At 27.8% G+C, this 20,250-nt stretch overlaps 1 protein-coding gene and 1 non-coding gene across 2 annotated transcripts in view; both read right to left on the bottom strand.

Annotated features, from left to right (window-relative positions):
- LOC113551596 (octopamine receptor beta-3R-like) overlaps positions 1-20,250 on the bottom strand; it is a 168,398-nt gene that overhangs the window by 76,594 nt on the left and 71,554 nt on the right. The window contains exon 3 of the mRNA XM_026953928.1: positions 16,728-16,873. Coding sequence (XP_026809729.1) covers positions 16,728-16,873 — 146 coding nt within the window. The remainder of the gene's footprint in view (positions 1-16,727; positions 16,874-20,250) is intronic.
- Positions 11,277-11,415, bottom strand: LOC113555333. Its single transcript, XR_003405357.1, has one exon. It is a non-coding gene; the product is annotated as a U4 spliceosomal RNA (small nuclear RNA).

Raw genomic sequence — 20,250 nt, 5'->3', positions numbered from 1 at the left:
TGACTGCGTAAACTTTGATATTATGTAAATATATTTGACGAACCCATTAGGGGATCACTATTATACAATATGGTTATTTTATCACCAATAACGTATAATAATAATATAATTTAAAAAATAATTGATGTATTGTTTATTTTATTTGTATGTGCTACTTATATATATATATATATATATATATTATAAATCAACAGTTGGCTTTTGTAATTATTTCAAATGAATAATAATACACAAAACAATTAAAAAGTATTAAACTAACATCCAATGATAAAAAATAGTCTCTGTAATATATTATTTTACTTTTATGTGTCGTTCGTACGATTTCCTATTCAAAACCACACAAACAAAATCAGTTATTTATAATTTACTAATGTTTGTTTAATGAGTTTTTGATTAGATTAAAATACAAACAACTACAACTATGTGTGTACTTACTACTTTATTATTTTGGCTTATTTGTTATCCGATAAAACGTATAGGTAGCATCACATTCATCATTCATAAATACCATTCACGAGCTACTACGAAGCATAAATTTGCTAATTCAGTGATAATGTGATTTTATGCGTGGCGTACCGTAATAACACAATTATGACAATTGTTTTCCAGACGTTTTAGTATTGGTTACAACTCCATAAAATATAAATACTGTTTGATTGCCTAAGTGTGTCCTTAGTTGTGCATATTTTAACACGATAATGTAAAATGAATCATTTAACTCGTAGAATTTCACGAATATTTTATGATTGTGACCGATATATCTTTACGTTGATTAAGAAAACATAGAACATTTGTCTCCACAAAAAACTTTTGCTTCTAAATATTATATAATTGAGTAATTGGAAATTTAAAATCTAGTTGGAGAAAGGTTTTTTTTTTTTAAATAAATGACTAATAATATTATAAATAAATTATAAAACATCCTTATAAATAAAAATTGAGAGATGTTACTCGGTTATCGTCCAGAATCATTTCTCTTATGCAATAATTTATTAATGAATTTAGATTGAATACATCCATTACATAATGGACAATCACGATGACGAGATACACTTGAAACCTACTATACAGCATAGCAGCTTTCTCGGTCTTGTTATAGTTAATCCGTGTTTGTGTTTTACATTTTAACCACGAATCCACGAATGCGAATAATCACAATATCGGTCGAGCGTTATTATAATAATGATGAAACAAAGACGGCAGTTGATATAAATTAGTATGATATTATGTTCACATAATTGTTTCATTATCGATTTATTTCTCAAATTATACATTTTTATATAAAATAATGGTTTAGTGTTATCTCTTTCCGTGCATTAAAATAATATGCAATCGTTGTGGCAGAAAGTATATCAAGATAACCCTTTTAACGTTACATTAAAATGTATTTACATCTTTTTAATATTAAATTAAGAATAATATCTAATTTGATACTATAATGTGTGCAATAAAATACACTGATATAAATTATTTTTAGGTATTTTTGTTTCGATTTAATTAAGTTTTTATATTTATTTCAATATATTATTGTATTTTATTCGATTGTGAAATAATTCGTAAAATATTTTTTTGTCTAATATAGGTAAGTATAATTATACAAAAAAGTAATAAGAAGAGCGGTGGTGGTCAATGTCGACAGGCTATATTTTCGTTGCATGACATGTTATCCTCAGCGAAAATAGACTATCATTGCCTTTTGGTATATTTTCGTGTAATTCAATGTGGGCTTGAATATATTGTGGTATTATGACTTAAATATAAAAAAAAAAATACTAAGAATATATAAATATAAGTCAATTCTTCTATAAAAAATTATACACATTTGAGTTGCTAATAATTAACGAGTGAGGATATTAATTTTAAAACATTTTGACATAGCCTTATACAGATGTCTAGTTTTGTTTTATGTGTACTATCAATAATAGTAATTATAGTACATCATCCAAAAAGAAATAGATAATTTGAGTGGCATAGCCAAGGTTTACAAAAAGAGGAAGGTGACAATCTACCTCCTCTCGGTTACAAGACCGGTTAAGGTTCATAGTTATCTAGGTAGTTTTATATTTAAATGTTAAAAAGTGGCTGATTTTAATAAAGATATTATTGAATAATAACTTTGTAAATAGCTATTTATTTCTAATTAAAAATTAATCCTTTTAATAATTTCTTATTATATTTTCTATACATAAATTTATTTTAGGGAATTTATTTTTCCATTTTACATTATGAAGCGTAGTAAGGTACTCTATTCAGTATACAGGTACTTAATAGTATCGTTATTCCGATAAATTTACATGGAATATCGTTTTAAATTAAATAGTTTACCTATGTCCTGTATGATCTTGTTTATACTAAATACTGAAATGTACGAAAAATCAATAATTAATCATTAAACGATAATTTCCATTACACTTCAAATAATTTGGCAGAAATAAAATGGTATTTTTAATATTATAATTTAATGATGTAGAATGTAGGTAAAAATCTGTTGATTTATGTACAGGAACATAAGAATTTTGCTTTGTGTAACTAATAATTTCGTGTGTGAAAAATTTTATATAATATAACTGTTTATTGAAAATGTAAATACACACAAATTATATATATCATATGAATATATGAATAAACGACGTATGTACAAAGTATAATATATATTATAATATATTAATATATACCATTATTGCCACGTACTCGTTTTCTTCTTTCGCGCGGGTGCAGAGAGGTGTAGAAAAAGGTGAAAATTTTTTTTATAAAAAACGAGAGGTATTTCTGCAAAGTTCAACTTATAGCACAGGTCCTATAGCAAGCGCGTAATTACACTTTTTGCGTTACAAAAGTTCGTGTGAAATCGATTTTCTACTTGGACTTTATATACCCACTGAATGTTTGCCAACGTCATTCGCATTATATAGAATAGGTTGTTGTATATATTATGAATATTGTAGGACGCAACCCAGCCATATACATAGCCTCGTTGTGATTCGTTCATTAGCAATATTATCGCGGTGCAAAAAGAGTTACTTTATTGGAAACGCTGTCGATCGCATTGTAATTGAGTTTTATAATATGAAAGTCCACATGTGAATACCAAACAAATTGCAATACTTTTAATGTTTACAATTTAATTCTGAGCGTTAGTAAAAACTAAGACTATAGTAAGCGTTAGACTATAGTAAAAATAATAAGTACAATAAGTACATGTAACAATGTAATTGTTTAAAAAAGTACTCCAGTTGGTTCTTTGTAATCGTTAGTTTACTAATTAAAAATTTTCGAAAGAATCATAATAGCTAGTCCTTCGCCTTTACACGAGCCTGACGTTAGTATTTATAGATACATGAAATATGAAAAATATAACAGTTTAATAAAAATAATATTATGCGGATAATGAAAAAAAAAAATGTACGTGATGTTATCTTATTTCGAATCTTAACAGAGTTTTTTAGATTTAGCATTATTATTTATTTATTTAACATTTTGTTGTTGTAAATATATGTATATAATATTATGTTGTATATATATATTCTATAATTTCTGATAGTGATTTAAATTTAAAGGCGATTTTCTAAAATGACCGCATGAATTGTACAAATATCTTTGTATTACTATTTTATAACTCTTAAGAAAAGATCTCGTATAATCAATTTATCATGCTGACAACCAAAATAGAAAAGTCATAAATAAAACATTTTCGTCTAAAAATATCCTTTTCTAAATGGTCAGTTTTTCTTAGGTATGGGATATGAAAAGTACAACAGATTTTTGTGAAGAACACTTCGAACTTGGAATAAGATAACATTGTGATTTTAACTTCAATATGTACTTTAAAATGAGTCCATTAAAAAACACTTGAAAATCAACTATGCTAAAATATATAATACAGTATACTTATTATTATATTATTATAATTCATACATTGATTTAAGATCATCGAGAACGAGTATGTTTTGAAATTTCATGGTCTCAGTAATGAAAAAGAATACTTTAGAGTACTTCTAAAACTTTCAACAATATGATCACTTAGTTTTTCGAGTTGTATTTAATCTATGACAGTTTGATAAGGTTTTTCAATGAGTTAGTCAAAGTTTCAAAACTTAAAATATTCTATTGTTTTCTATTCTCCAGAGTGTCTTGTATCATAAATTGTTCTAGAGCAACACAAAACAATTACAAACGATTGGCTAAAACAGAGACGTAAAGATGAAAAAATGGTTAAAGGCTTAAAATATATATTATTATGAAATCATTTGGAAAAATATGTAAAACACTGTTATTGTTCGAGTACAATGTGCTGGCGCAATCAGAAATACATTATGCAAAAAAGTATATTTAGGTAAAAAAAAAGAAAAAAACAGAAAATTGTATTAATTTAAAAGCACCATAAAAATATTTATGCGTTAAACACAAACGATTTATTAAAACAGGACATCTAACCTTTATCCCTCGGGTTTAATTCTATTTGAATGTGTGCGTATTATAATGGAATTATTTATACAGAGTGCTCAATAAATATGGGAATGGCTGACTGGTATCCGACCAAAAAGCTTATGAATATTTTTGTATTCTGATTTTTGCATTAATGTTAATTGTGCTGTGCGAATTCAAAAGTCCATGTTTGGTATTTATTTTGATAACAATACAAGTGTACAACTTCGTATACAAATGTAAATTCAACGAAAAAAAAAGGTTAAAGAAAGATTGTCGCATACAAAATTAAAATATCAGCAACTATTTGTAGTAGCATTATTATTATTTTTTAATAATAATAATACAATTTTGGTTGTTATTTAAAAATCAAAATAATTGGCACTTTTCTATAATAATTGGGTACCTTATAAATATTATGCAAAAATCAGAATTATTGACACGTCACAATATTATCCAAAGAAGACAGTGAAAAACACCCCGCGCTTGTATATTTATCAACGACCTGAATAATATAATACCTATTATTATAATTATACATAGTATAATCCACGCGCGCTTAATTATCATAACTAACGTGCAGTAATCAATATTCTACAATATTTAACCCATAGCTAATATGATAATGAACATTGAACATTATTGAAATTACGGAATTTTGAAGGATTTTACGTAATATAAAACCCGATGACTTACCGGAATGGCGAGCGTTACACATTATTATGGTGTATTACTTAGTCATATTATGTTTTTGGCGTGGCAGAGAGACGTAAAGGTTTATAATATATCCGTGTAGGAACAGCATGCGATATATACCTATATTATATACATGTTAATATTATACATTTTACATACGAATAATACACATGTATTTCGAATAAGCCAATGAATGAAAATTATGATGTGGTTATTGGTAGTCTATAGAATTAATAAATTACACTGGCGGCGTATAATATAATATATATTATTATATAAGTACCCGATATCATTGAGTATATATAGATAGATTTATAGACAGATCAACTTGCTAATGTGTTCATAATATTAATATCATGATACATTATTAATTATAGTTTAGTAATTTACCGTAACTGTCAACAAAGCGCGCACAGTGTCATATTGATATATGAAAATAATAATCATAATTATTAAAATATCTATATTATAATTATCATATTTCCTCGTGCATTCGAGCGTCCACACCTCAACGTAACTTATGTCTTCAATAAAAATTGAGTTATAAACGAACGTTTCCATTTACAGCCAAATAGTTTGAAATTAAATATATTTTTTTCCCGATCCACAGTTAGCTGCGTCATGTGAATGACGCTGCTCCCTATACCCGATTATTGTGGCTGTTATAGTGAATTATGTGGTGGATGAATGGGTGGGTGTCACACAGTTTGGTACCCATAACCCATATGTAAATATTAAAAAATATGAAAGTATTGAACATAAAAACACAACAATTGTTATACACCGATTACGCGGATACAAGCCGTAATAGTGTCGAAGATTAGTAAAATTTAGTATTTTTTATAATGATTTTTTTGTAATTCGGCACTACTGCGTTATATAATCGCGAATCGCAACGCACATTGTGAAACTTGGATACTAATTTTCAATATCCCATTAGTACGCGTGACCACCCGGGTTGTCCTTTACAATATTGTCGTTTGTCGACTTCGATGACCACAAATGAGCGTTAATGTATAGATACTTAAGAAACTATGTCTATTCAAATCTGGACGGTAGTTATAGTCTACAGTTTTTTTTTTTTTATTATTATTTTGAAGACGAGGAAAAAGAATAAAAGAGAAACAAAATAAAAAAAACTTAACGAGAAGAGTGAACAAACGTTTATTTAAGATAAAAACCTATTCTCCTTTACTCCGAATCGTTTTTTTTTTTTCATGCAACGATTTATCATTAAATTCAAATTTAATAAATCTATAACAGTGAATTATTTAACGACCAAATGACAAGCTAAACACAATCCAATCACATGATTTTCAAGAAGATAATTTTGACACGTATTCGTATTAAGGTCTCAGTTTATAGATGCGATTTCTCGGGTTTCTCCATACTTATTACTAAATAATATTGAACACTATACTCGATGATAATATATTATGAGAATCCTAGACGCGCGTACAACGGCGGTATTAGCATATTATACCACTCTTTGTCGTGGTTTAAACTTGTAATCAATGTCGTGGAGTAATGTTGCGGCTGCGTAAACTAATTACTGTGGCGGTAGCGTTTGAAACGATAATATTTTTGAGCGTTTCCGGAGTGAGTGGAATGCAGCTGAAGCAGGGATCGGGAGTCACGACTCACTAATAGGCCATGCGTACTTACATCATCAAAATACTCGTAAACACTAAACGCATACACTTATAAAAATGTTTGTAATATTTAATAATATATATTATATAATAAAAATATAAAAATATAATAATTGTTTAACATGAGTATGTATAACGGTGTTTATATACGTCTTAAGATTTTTTTAATACGCTGCCGAAATTGATATTTCATAACATTATTTCATCAACAAATTGCTTTTGTTATCGTTCAAGTTTCTGGCCACGCAAACTGCAATATTTGTTTCTCACATAATAATATGGTTGTATACGGAAATATTATAATATTAACACGTGGGCGGCATATACTACGTATAATATACGTATATTATAATAATTTATGTACCTATACGTTACATAATGTACTATAGGCACATAAATATCATACTGTGGACACATATTGTGAATAAGTGTATAAGTGTATATATTATATTATACGAGGCACTATACGTGACTAATAGTGACATTTTCTGTAACAGATGCAGGCAGAATTAGCTTCAGGGTGCCAATGGACAAAAATCAGAACTAAGGTGTTCGTGCTATATATATACATAGATTATAGAGTATATTTCCGTGAAAATTCGTTGGATCCAATCCACTTCAAGTCCTATGCGAATTTATGGCCACGAAAAACCTCCAAAGCCATACAAACGTGACTCGTAAAAGACGAATTCCCGAGTGATATACTTTAATATTTATGGGCAATTTATACGACGATACGGCTGAGTGCGTATGTTAGCACATATATGATCGTGTACGTTTCAGTTCAAAAAACATAGACTTATGCATGTAAACGCTTTATCATATATTCAAATATGGTTTATGCTATTTTTCGCAAAAATATCGCGTTATTAGCTCAATTCGTAATTTCGAAAATGCATATAATATTACCTACTGTCGTGACTATAATGTTAGCGTGCGTTCGGATTTTTCTCAACGTCAAACAACATTACAGCGTATTATTTCGTGTTTAAACGGTGTTAGATGCTTCACAATGTATTGAATTTCTCGACGATTAATAGTTGATCATACTTTTCGAATCGGGTCACCAATAACTAATCGAAGCCTCATAGAGAAGGAATATCGTGAATTTGTTTTTTATGCGAAATGTATAAGAAAAAGAAAGAAAAAATACAACCTAATTATTGGAATTAATTCATTGGAATAGATTGAATAATTAAATTAAAAAGCCGAAATGCATAAAACTCAGATCAAGAAAAATATAATTTATAGAAAAATGATTATTTTTATAATAATAATAATCACAACAACAACAACAATAATCGCCGTTTACTAAAACACGGTATGTATACATACTCGTATACTCGTATAGTATACATATATAAAACACATCACACATTTTAATATTCCTTACGATTATTTTATTAGAAAAGTGCTTTTATTTAAGTATATAATTATTTCGTTTTTACGTATTAAATATTTAAACGTTAAAAGATAGATTATTTATGCATTAAATGCTAAGCATTAAAACTTTTTTTAAACGCAAAATCTAAAAAAAAATTATCTTACACTTTGTGTAATAAGTTTTTATAGTTTGGTATAGTTAACAAAACCACCTAACCGAAACGGGTTTAATACTTGACAAACTAATATTATGCGGTCGTTCTAAAAATAAAGAACTATACGAACTTGTAACTGATCGTTTTTATTAAAATGCCATTTAAATACGTTCTATCAAATATTGACAGTAACATCCACACGTTTGTAGACCAGTTAGTCGTTTTATCTTAGGCTGGAAACATTCCAAAATCAAAAGGGATATCTTTAAGCCCTAGGAAATGAAGATAATTTGTCATCTGCCTTTGCTGTTTTGGTGGAGGCAGCCAATTCTCTGTCTGCTTACGTACGGAGAATGGTGTTATAATAAAGCATAGATTACAAAATATCGCATGTACCATTCTTACGTTCATCGATCTTAGCACGTCTTCCAAAAATAATACATCAAACGTTTCAATAAGTAAAACATTTTCTCTAAACTTAAATGATAATTTTTTAGATTGGAATATTTTAATAACACTTGATTTTTCCTTTATAATAAACAGGTGCTATAAAATGTAAAAAAAATTAAAAAACGTAAGTACAATATAATATACTATTACGATATATTATCATTTATTTTCCGTGTTCTAATTGTAATAATATTAAAAAATAACGCATAAAATATTTTTAAATGTAAAATTATATTGTTAGAGTATTGATATATGGATTATATTAGTATATTATTATTATATAGAAATGACTCATTAAGGGCACGATGTTTAACAAAGATTAGTTTGTTTGATCAAACGTTGTTTCAAACTATACAAAAAATCGAGGTGAATAACAATGAAATTTTATTATTATTGTTACTTACAATTCATTATATCAATCTGACTATTTGAACAGTTTTAATTAAAAATAATGGGAGGACCCATTTTAGAAACAATGAATATACCTAATACATTTTTGTAGATTTTTAAAGCTCATTTTTAACTCAGAAAACTAAGAATAAAGTCAAAATCGTTTCAAATCACCATGTTGACAATATATGCTATATTTTTAGTACCTAACAACAGTAAATGTATTGTAGATATTTTTGTACGACCCGTAGACTAAAAGTATAAAATCACTATACTGTGTTTTTGCTTTTTTTTTACTTGACGTGCTTAGACGTTTTCCTTATTAGGTGTATTATCCATCAGTCTTGCTTGCACAAAACATAAATGTTCAACATCAACGTAGACACAATAGTCTTCATACGTCATGTTCGCCTTCCAACGACTTCTCCGGTGAACGAAACATGATTGATGTAGATTTATTAGGAATATCTATACCTTTTGGTGAGAAAAACAATATTGTTCAATCTCAAAATTCAAAAATGAAAATTTCAAAAAGTTTTCGGTTAAAACTTTTAAATTCACCGGTTAAATAAATCCAGTATTTGGCACTGACTAAGAAAAAATAGAGATAATATCACACAAGTAACGATAGTTAATAATTATACAGAATAACTTAAAACTTGGATAATATCGCATGAGAGGAACTTTTTATCAATCCGATCGTCCACTATATGACTTTTTATGGGCAGGTGAGCAGTCCTATTAGCCAAAATGGTATTTGACATTTTATAGCTGTATAATAATAATTAATAAATATTATTATTGTCCTAGTTTTATTTTGTTAAAATTTGTTTAAAAGGTAAATCTGTAACATTTGTACCAAAACTATACATTTTATTTATTGGCTAAACGTAGCAAAAGCAAAATCTCTTAATCGGTATTTCCAATCTTGTTTTTGCTTTTATTTTTATATTTTATTGTATTTTTGTGTACATTTAGATATAATATTTACCGGTATTTTTATAAAATATTGCGTAAATACAAAAATGCTGGTATTTATACTATCGCAAAATTAAGACCTCGTAAGTCTAAAAGACTAAAATTAAAATACTAATGTTAAATTTTTGTATTTTTTATGATAATTTATCACCATAAGGTTAGATAATAATAATCCACATCCCTATAAGAGATAATAAGTATAAAAAAAACAAAGTGAAAAAATGTCTTGTTGACAATTAATATTAAACAGACCACGGTTTGATAAAATTGACTTACCTACAAGGATTTCGCTACGTAGCCGATTATTAATTGTAAATTGATGTACATTTTTTCAAAGTTGCACTGGTGATTTTATCGTTTCGTCAATAATATGAGTAAAATAAATAATTTTTTTTTCGTTATCAGAAATAAAAATGATTATATTTTGACATTTTAAATAGATACCTAGCCTTTCTATTAAAATAAACAACACCGTTTATTTACTTTTGCAAAAAGCGACAAGACAACCAGAAAACCGAACTTAGTCCATGCATATCTACTCTTAGAATCAGTACTGGGTGGTAAATACAAATAAATAATGCCTACTATATTAATGATTCAATAAAATAGCCAAAACTGAGAACTATTGATCGAGTATCTATGTAGTGCTCTAATAGTAATAAGAGCTGTAAATTTGTAGAAAATTCATCATTTTAATTAAATGCGAAAAATATAGTTTATGAATTATATTAAATTTTCTACACGTCTTACTCAATTAACAATATAATCTTAAACATAATACAATACGAATTTGATTAAAAATATATTACACGTGATATATATTTAGATATACACGCAAACAGTGCATTTTATACCGTGTTTCGTAGTATTTAAAATGTTTATCCATGTAATAATTTATAATGATAAATCGCGGTTAAATAATATTTAACCATTGCACGTACGAGGATTACTTAATCGTGAGAATTGAATGGATTTTCTTTGGAGAACAGTTCATTGTAGTCATAATTTCTTGGGTATGAGATGAAGAAAACGTAGAGAATACGATTAGGACTCCAGTAGGCAATACGACGAAATAACAAGTAATTCGACTTACCTGGGAGAATAACAGTGGGATATAATTAATGATCAAAGGCTGATGCCGAAATGTGCCCGTTAGGGCCTCCAAAAATTGCCTACGCGGACAGTGTTTCATGTCCACATGGCGGGGTATTGGTAAAGTTTTCAACTAGCAATAATCGCACCTCGGATGAACCTCATTGGTTACGATATCGCCACTGCGCAAAGCTAACGATTCCCGACACTGCAACGCATATATCTGTGGTGCGGGACCCGAGTGCGGATTGCGGACGTCCGGTCGTCCGGACACAAAAATCGTAGCGCGGCTTGAGACCCTCTCGGCCGCCAGGCGAACAGCACACCGGAAACCGGTCGCCCAGTTGGCGAGTCGGCGGCCCGTGTCGTCGGGCGGCGTTCGTGGGCGGCCGGAGGTCAGCGTTTCGCGCGTTCCGCTCGATGTCCAAAAACAAGTTGCCCGGCCACGACATCTAGCGGCATAATTCGGCGCGAAATCGTTCGGGACGGCCGTCGTCGTAGTTGTCGTCACCACCGCCACCGCCACCGTCGACACCACGGTCGACTGCGCTCGTTACCGCAACCGTCCGCCGAAACGATCAGTTTTCACATTCACTCACAACAATTATTCCATTATTAATTTGTTATGATAATTGTTGTTGTTGCTTATTGTAAAGCACTGTGGTATTCTAAATATTTTTATGATATACATTTATGTATCTATTTAAACAATGGAACCTCTATGTATAACATACTTAATGGTTTTTTTGAAAACATTCTGTTAAATAAAAATTTTGTAATAATAAAATAACATAATATTATGTCTATTCTTTGTTGTCGAGAAACTGTCTGATACTTTTGTAAAAGCCGTTTAAGAATAATTTGACGATAATGCCATTTTTTTTTTTATCACTATCGTATACACATTGTTCATTCATTTTAATTTTGAAGTTGTTGATGGGGGGGGGGGGGGGTGATATTTTTAATTTTTTTTTAAATAGTAACGTTTTTGAATGACAATTTCATGATTCCATAAAAATTCACATAAAGAATTTCGTTAAATAGAATCGGTTCCACCGTGTAAGTATTGTAATATTAATATATTACTATATTATATTATTTAAATAATAATAACATATAATACATAGAAAACGTAGTATATGCGTTTGTATAGTTTGAACTTAAATCGTATTCGCTGCTACAATGTATTCGGTCATTTGGATTTAGAATATTTTTGATAATAAAATTTCAAATACTTAACCATTTGTTTGGCTTTATTCAAATCCTATGAGTCAACGACTTGTTCATTTGGGCCATATTAGTACATCTCATTATTATTACCATTATAATATATGTAGGTACCTTATATTGTTATTAAACAATAATTGAATAATAATTATAATAATAACAAAAATATTACCTACGTAGTACGTATACATTTGATGACGATTTACTGTGTTTTTTTACAGTGTGACGTAAATAGACATTTAGCCATTTCGTTTCGTGTAAATATCAAGATGTATCAATACGTCATGATAACAGGCATGTACACAGAGGGGTGTTATAGGTGTTCAAACACCCACTGAAGTATTTGGTTTTTTTATAGTTATTTACTTATTCAATTTTAATGTTAATTTTGTTACATCAATGTTTATATTTAAAGAAAAGTATTGTAAGTATAGTTAATTTTCATAAAAAAATTTCGTATGTTTATTAAAAACAAATTTTACTTTTCAATAACTGATTTTCAAAAACACCCCATCCCCCAAAAAAACATTTTTTTCTGCATACGTCCCTGCATGATAAGGTCTCATCATTCTGGATACGTAAAGAACAGCGTTTTTAAACTTGCGTATAGATCTCACTTTGTAGAAAAAAAGTATATATTTTTTGATAGCTTAGCAAAAAATAAAATTAGGTCAAGTGGAACGTAAATTTTTTCGAAATGCGTATGTGGTACTCGGATATAAAAAGATTGTGAACCGCAGGTGTAGAGAATATGTACACTAACTTGAATAAAATTATTGCTACAGCTGTACTGACACCAGATCGCGCTTCTTGTCCCATCAGAAAGGTCTATGTCGATGTTTTTTTTTACTGAATGTCTTAAAACGTGTTATTTTTTTTTTTAAATAAATTAATGTACCTTAAAATATAGTTTTTTAAAGACTCCATTATAAAAAAACAATTAATAACGCATATTAATAAAATTATAAATTTCATATATTTTATATAATAATATAGGTATATATATTTTTTTAAATTATTTATTATTAAGTATTTCTACTGCTGGATTCACGATCTAGTATTAATGATTTTAACACTACCGTGGTTAATGTATAAAGTAAAAACACTTAATTAATAAAATCGCTCTTCTCACTCTATCATAAAAAACTAATATTACCGTATTTGTCTACCTACGTCTAATCTGCCTGGACCTGTAGTCTACTATACCTTCGATCCGCTCTTGGTGTATTTAATTCGATAGGACTGTGGAAGACAATACGATTGTAACGCCATACGCGCAATGCGTGTGTTTTAGTAAGTACACGAAAAGGGGCTTTGTGGACGACGTGAGATTCGACGGGTAGTTGCAAGTACGTGCGTATATATATATTCTTGGCATACTCGAACACTATAACAACAATGCGATTACGATAACCGGCTGCACAACGTTCCATTGTAAAATAGTTCATTAAACGACAAACGAAGATAGATTAAGTGAACGACAACGGTCGATATTATATTATGATGATAACGCGCGACGCAGGTTTTTATCAGCGTACAATAGGCTCGGTCTGCATATAATTGTTATTATTTATGATAATATTATATTATATACATTTATAAGGGATTCGTAATATACAGGGTAGTTCACCAATCTACAACTATTCAAAATCTGATATTTAATATTTTTATACATACTTAAAACCATATTATTTTAAAATTATTGAGATTTTTTTGTGTTACTTAATAAGACGTGTTCTGTGGAGGTATAAGATTTTTTTTTTGAAAATGTCGACGTATTAATGTCAAAATTTGAACGAGTAGTTTTTGAGTTATTTAACTTTGCATACCTACTAATTATACCTAATATCCACAGGTCTTCTATAATGGGTTAAAATGATATAGGGCTATTGATATTATTCTAACAACGTTTATAATTTTTAAAAATTGTTCAAGTATAATAAATAAGTACTTACTAAATCCAATATTACATCTATTTTGTATTTTTATAAAATCATTTTTAAAGACTATTAGGGTACATTAAAATTTTCAAAATAATTATCTACTTAATAGTATACAATAAACAAGTGTATTTTTATTAGAAAATAATAAATTTGTACCACCATTAGATATTTTTTAAGTAAATATATACAATATGTACAAAATAAAGCCTTAAAATATATTTAAATACTCCAAAAATCAAAATTTGAATAAACCATTATTTAAAAAAAAAAAAAAAATTAGGTGGAGCATGCTCGGTGAACCACTCTGTATAATATTCGAAGAATAGAATAATAGAATAACTCGCCCTAGTAGAGTTTTCACCGATAAATAATAGCTATACGCAGGATCAGATGTGAACAATACAGACCCAATAAATGCGAAATTTGTTATGTTTACCCGTCGCGCGTCGTGGTATATTTGTCACACGCTATAAGCGCAATTTAAGGGGGTATTAGGAGGGCTAAGCCCCTTCAAAATCAATCATAGCCCTCAAAATGGTTTGTATATATCCCTTTCTACCTTTATATATCTCAAGGAGCATATATCCAGTATATACATGCAAATTATAATAGCCTCCCAAATTTAAAACTCAAATCGCGCCTATGTCACACGCATGGCTTATAATAATAATATGCATTATGTTTATAGAACAGCGGGAATAAGGCCAAACACCGTTTTATAGTTTCACTAAGATAACTTAATTTTTTCCGGATCACAAATAATCATATTTTATTTGACTGCACGCGTTTCCACGACATAAATATATAATTGTACATACTAGTCTTACTGACTGTCAGACTAATTATTATACGCGTCTATAGTGTGTATGTGTGCGCATGACAAACGTTAATATTTAATTGATTATTCCTTTGGGTACGATATATTAGATGTATAAGTCATACTATGTATATTGTATATATATATATTATATGAGTATGAATTGACCTGGACAATATCGTGTTTAAGAACAATCAATACACGTGTGGCTTATAAATTATTTTGTCCAAAGTGAAGTATATACCAATAAAACTGTTAACACTAAATATAGTACTACCGTCTTTGTTTGTCAATAATACACTGTTAATCGCTACTCATCGGATATAAAATTGTAGGATTTTGAAATTTCATAAAAGCTACTAGCCAATGTCAACACAGATTTGCAGTGATGTGATGGAAAAACATACATGTTAAAATGTCGTATTAATCGGATCACGACCGTAATAAATTGGATGTACGCATTTTGGAAAGCTGTGTTTTCGAAAAATATTTAAATGCCAATTTTTATAAATCTTAATATTGTATTTTAAAAGTAAGCCACATTAAAATATACGTAAATTATTAAAAACTTGTATTTATTAATTGAAAATTACAAGGGTGAATGTTATTAATATATTTCATAATATTATATGATAGGATATATACTATATTATACGGAACAGCAGCTGATGCTTGATAATAAACATTGTAATTTTAACTGTGCAATACTCTTGAATATAAGATCGGATTCAGACATTTTTTCAACTTATGGTAGGTATTTTTCCGCTTTAAAATATAAATGATTATGATTATTTATATTCAATAGATACACACAATAATATAAGTATAAATACTAATAGGTTCTGATGGCGAATGAACTAAATTTCTTTTCAAAATAATGTTGTAAATGTAATGTTCTACGACAGCAGATTATAAAATATTAATTTTAAAAACAATATAATTATTTCTAAATTCTTAGATTATTTTATAGTAATACAACTTTATAGATATACGCAATAATATTGCTAATAAAATATATTTTAGGTACAAAACTAATATTTTTGAATAATATAAGTTATTTGTAATAGTATAAACATTAAAATATATTATTTGTAATGCTGTATAAATTTACGCACTTTTATTAAACTTGCACCTGCGAGTAGGCACCCCCTTGGTCCCCTTTCCAATACAGCTCTCACTATGTATAAAATCAAACAGATATATTTTATTTTGGTTAGCATTTAATCGATCTGTCTATATGGCACGCTTGCGCTGTATATTATATTATGTTATACAGTTACCTAGCTAAAATATCAAACATTTTTCTCATAGGTAGTATCTATCATTCGAATTTGTTTTATTATTTTAACAATGTATTAAAAATATTCTGGAAGGTTAATAATAATTAGTTTTATTTCACTTTTATATCATAAAAGGATGTATTTTTGAAATTTAAAGTACCATAAAATAATTATTTGAATCAACGTGCTATTATTATTATATTATTTCGAAAAAAAATCCATAAATAAAATGAACTAACCATTTCCATTTGATGTGTTTTCGCTATCTGGAGGTCGTAATCTATGACTATAATGTTGAATCCTGTGTTGATGTATGCTGTTCAAAATTATATTACTGGACGTTCGGGACAGGGCTTGTCGTTGTCGAACGGCTTCTTTATAGATCCTAAAAAATAATTCGTAAATTAGTTATTGACTATAACAACGATAACAATTTTAAAGTGAAATTAAAATGATTTTGGCATTTATTGATAATGGGTCTTAAGTTGTTGTATAAATAAAAATTTAAGTAGGATAATTGCAAATCAATTATAACATTTTAATAACAAAATAAATATTTAACACTATTATAAGTATATAGCAGTGTATGTGTTTCATAATGTATTGTTCTGTGTACGAAGTTTCTTAGTTATTAAAATATTTATGCTGAAGTATTTAAAATATAAATAAAGATTTTATTATACTTAAACAAACGTTTAAACTTTCTAAACGATATATTGATATTTATTGTTAAACCTATCATATTATAATGTAATATACCTGTAACGTAATAACTACCCGGTCGAATTTTGATACATTAAATTTTTCAGAAAAAATATTTGTTAAATAATTTATAATATAAAAAGGGAGAAAACTCGGGAACTTATTTGAAAACAAAACTTTGGATCTCCACAAGAAACATTAAGTATTAAAAAATTCTTAAAAAATTTAAAAATATTGTTTTAAAAATTGAAATTTTTGAATGATTACATTATTGGAGAAAAAAGGGGGTGAGTAACTTAGTACGTCATAGAATTTCGATATCTCTTATAATTTGAAACTTTTATTACTTTCCCTCACAATAACATGAAAACACTTTTTAACTTAAATATCCCCACTTTTTATAATATAATTAATATTATTTTTGTTATTATCACAACTGCTATGTTATATAATTTTGTCTCAGTATTTTGGTTATCAGATATCTAACCATCAGTTCTACCAGCATCATTTCACCACCATTTTCTTTAGTCACGCCACACCGTAGCACTAATTGCAGATATGCTGCGCTGTCCACCGCTCTCACGTCCATATTCATTACACATTTTCCAACTAAAATCTTTTTATGGATAAATGATAATCTTGGAAACAAAATATTATTGGTGTGTCAGCCAATAACATATTAATTTTTTTATTAGTAAAATAATAGATTTTTGTCAAAAACAATGTATTGAATAATGATTAGTAATTATTGTAATATTATATCATGTTATACTATTAGTACTTGTAATTAACTTTTAAGTCAATACCGACTTACTATAGAATGGTGTAAATACATGCATAGTAAAAATAGCTAAAATATTTTGAAAATTGCATCATGTATAACATATGTATATTAATATTATGTAGCGAGAAGTTTCAAATACCTACGAATAATATTTTTTTTGACGTTATTTTTCATTCAAATATCTCATTTTATCGAGATTTTAACTTAAAATGTTTATATAAAAAAATCCAAGCATAATATAAAATGTTGAGATTTTTTAGATTTCTGTAGCTAATAAAATTAAAAATGGTATACATTTTTATCTTAAAAATAATTTTCAATTTTTTTTGTGATTACAGACGGTTAAAAAAATTGTACCTATATGTATTATTTATTTTGAATTATTGTACGTAAGAACTACTGATGTAGGATCTGGCATATTATTTTTAAGTATTTTAAACAAGTTTAAAAATTGTTAAAAATTTAAAATTAAAACGATTTTTTTTTTGTATATACACATTATATTGCAATATACTGTTACAATAATTTACTAAGTATTAACTTATAAAGTATTTAAGAATAATGGTATTTGCGGATATTTACATATTATTGATTAGATTAAATAAACACATCAAGAGTAGTGGCGGGGGTGATCATGCTTGGCAAAACTATCTATTTATAAAATGTATTTAATAATTGAACTTAATAGAAATTAAATGATCTGAATAGCATCAACATTTTAATTAAAAATACAAAGAAACTGCTAGATTAGATAGATTCATTAGAAACTAGAAAGACAAGTTGAATTTAGATTATATATTTATGGGGAATACACATTTAATTAGGATAAATTTAAACCAAAGGTGGGCCATAAAGTACTTAAAAATTTATTTTTTTTACTGTTTTACTTAACTAGTTACGATCTTGTATCCACTAAACTTAACTTCAGTTGAGTTAATTGTTTTTATTTAGTTGCTTACTTTTATTTTTATTTTATTAGTATATTGTATACTATGTGCTACGCAAGATACAACTGTATTTATTATTACCTAAACTTGTGAGATAGGAAACACTGTTTGGAAAAATAGATGTTGCATTAAGTTAAATCATAAACAATTAATTAATTGTTATAAATATTAATCAGAACCAGCAAATTCAAGTTTTAAAGGCGATCAAAATAATAACATTTCAATAACTCACTCTGAAAATGGAGTACTTTCAGCACCATGATTCAATTATGATCATGAGTAATGAGTAAATAATGACTAATGAATTAATGTTTGAAGAAAAACAATTTTATAATAGACTTTTCATTTTATAACATTAATGTGTAAGAACAATTAAGTGAATAATAATTAATTAACAATTAAAAATGGTTTTTGATGTTTTGATTATAATTTACTTACTACATTATATTATTATGTTTGTAATAATTTTATTCAATAGTACAAATAATTTTTATACTCGAATTACGTATAACAACATTTCATCATACAAACATAATGGATATATAATATTATAATATTCTGAATCACAATATAGGATTTTTAGTAATTCAATTTATATGTATATAAAATTAAATAAATATAATATGCATAATTAGTTGTGTATATTATTTCTTGATTGGTTAATAAAGATATTATTTTAACCGTCATACAATGAATGTCGGAAATATTTATTTTCTTCAATTTACACCTGTTTTGTCAGATTTTATTAAATGTATATAGGACCTTGTATTCGTATATTTTTTTCCTATCATTGATTCAGAATGCTTTCGTTGTAGTCTCTAATGATCTTCTTGAGAAATAATGGGGAATTCGGAATTCTAATAATACGCGTCCAATCTACGCGTAATTTCCGATTGACTGCTTTTATACACGTATGGGATATAAATGAAAGAATCGGGCAAACACATTAATAACGTGCTAAAAGTGCTTTCAATAGGACAAAAAAATAATAAGAAAAAAAAATTGTGTACTAACGTAAAATCCAATAGCTTTGCAATTCTGCCTCATAATTAGGACCTTAACGGGAGAAAAAGCCAAAGGGACTCATAAGTCGGGGTAATTACAACGCACCAGTATAAGTATAGTTCATTAATACATCACATTAGTTGGTGTTTGTAAACGCAATAAATTTAAATTTCATCTATCGATTATAAAAAAATCAATGTTTTTTGCAGTTTATTATGTATTACGTGAGGAAAATAAATACGTCTAGAATCTATGTACCATAGATAACATGTAAAGAATCCCAATTTGAATAGTGAAATAAACAAAAATAATTAATTTTATATT

This window comes from Rhopalosiphum maidis, chromosome 2, assembly GCF_003676215.2.
Source record: "Rhopalosiphum maidis isolate BTI-1 chromosome 2, ASM367621v3, whole genome shotgun sequence".
Classification (NCBI taxonomy): domain Eukaryota; kingdom Metazoa; phylum Arthropoda; class Insecta; order Hemiptera; family Aphididae; genus Rhopalosiphum; species Rhopalosiphum maidis.
The sequence above is the reverse complement of the archived record's forward strand: the minus strand, read 5'-3'. Positions and strand labels throughout refer to the sequence as shown.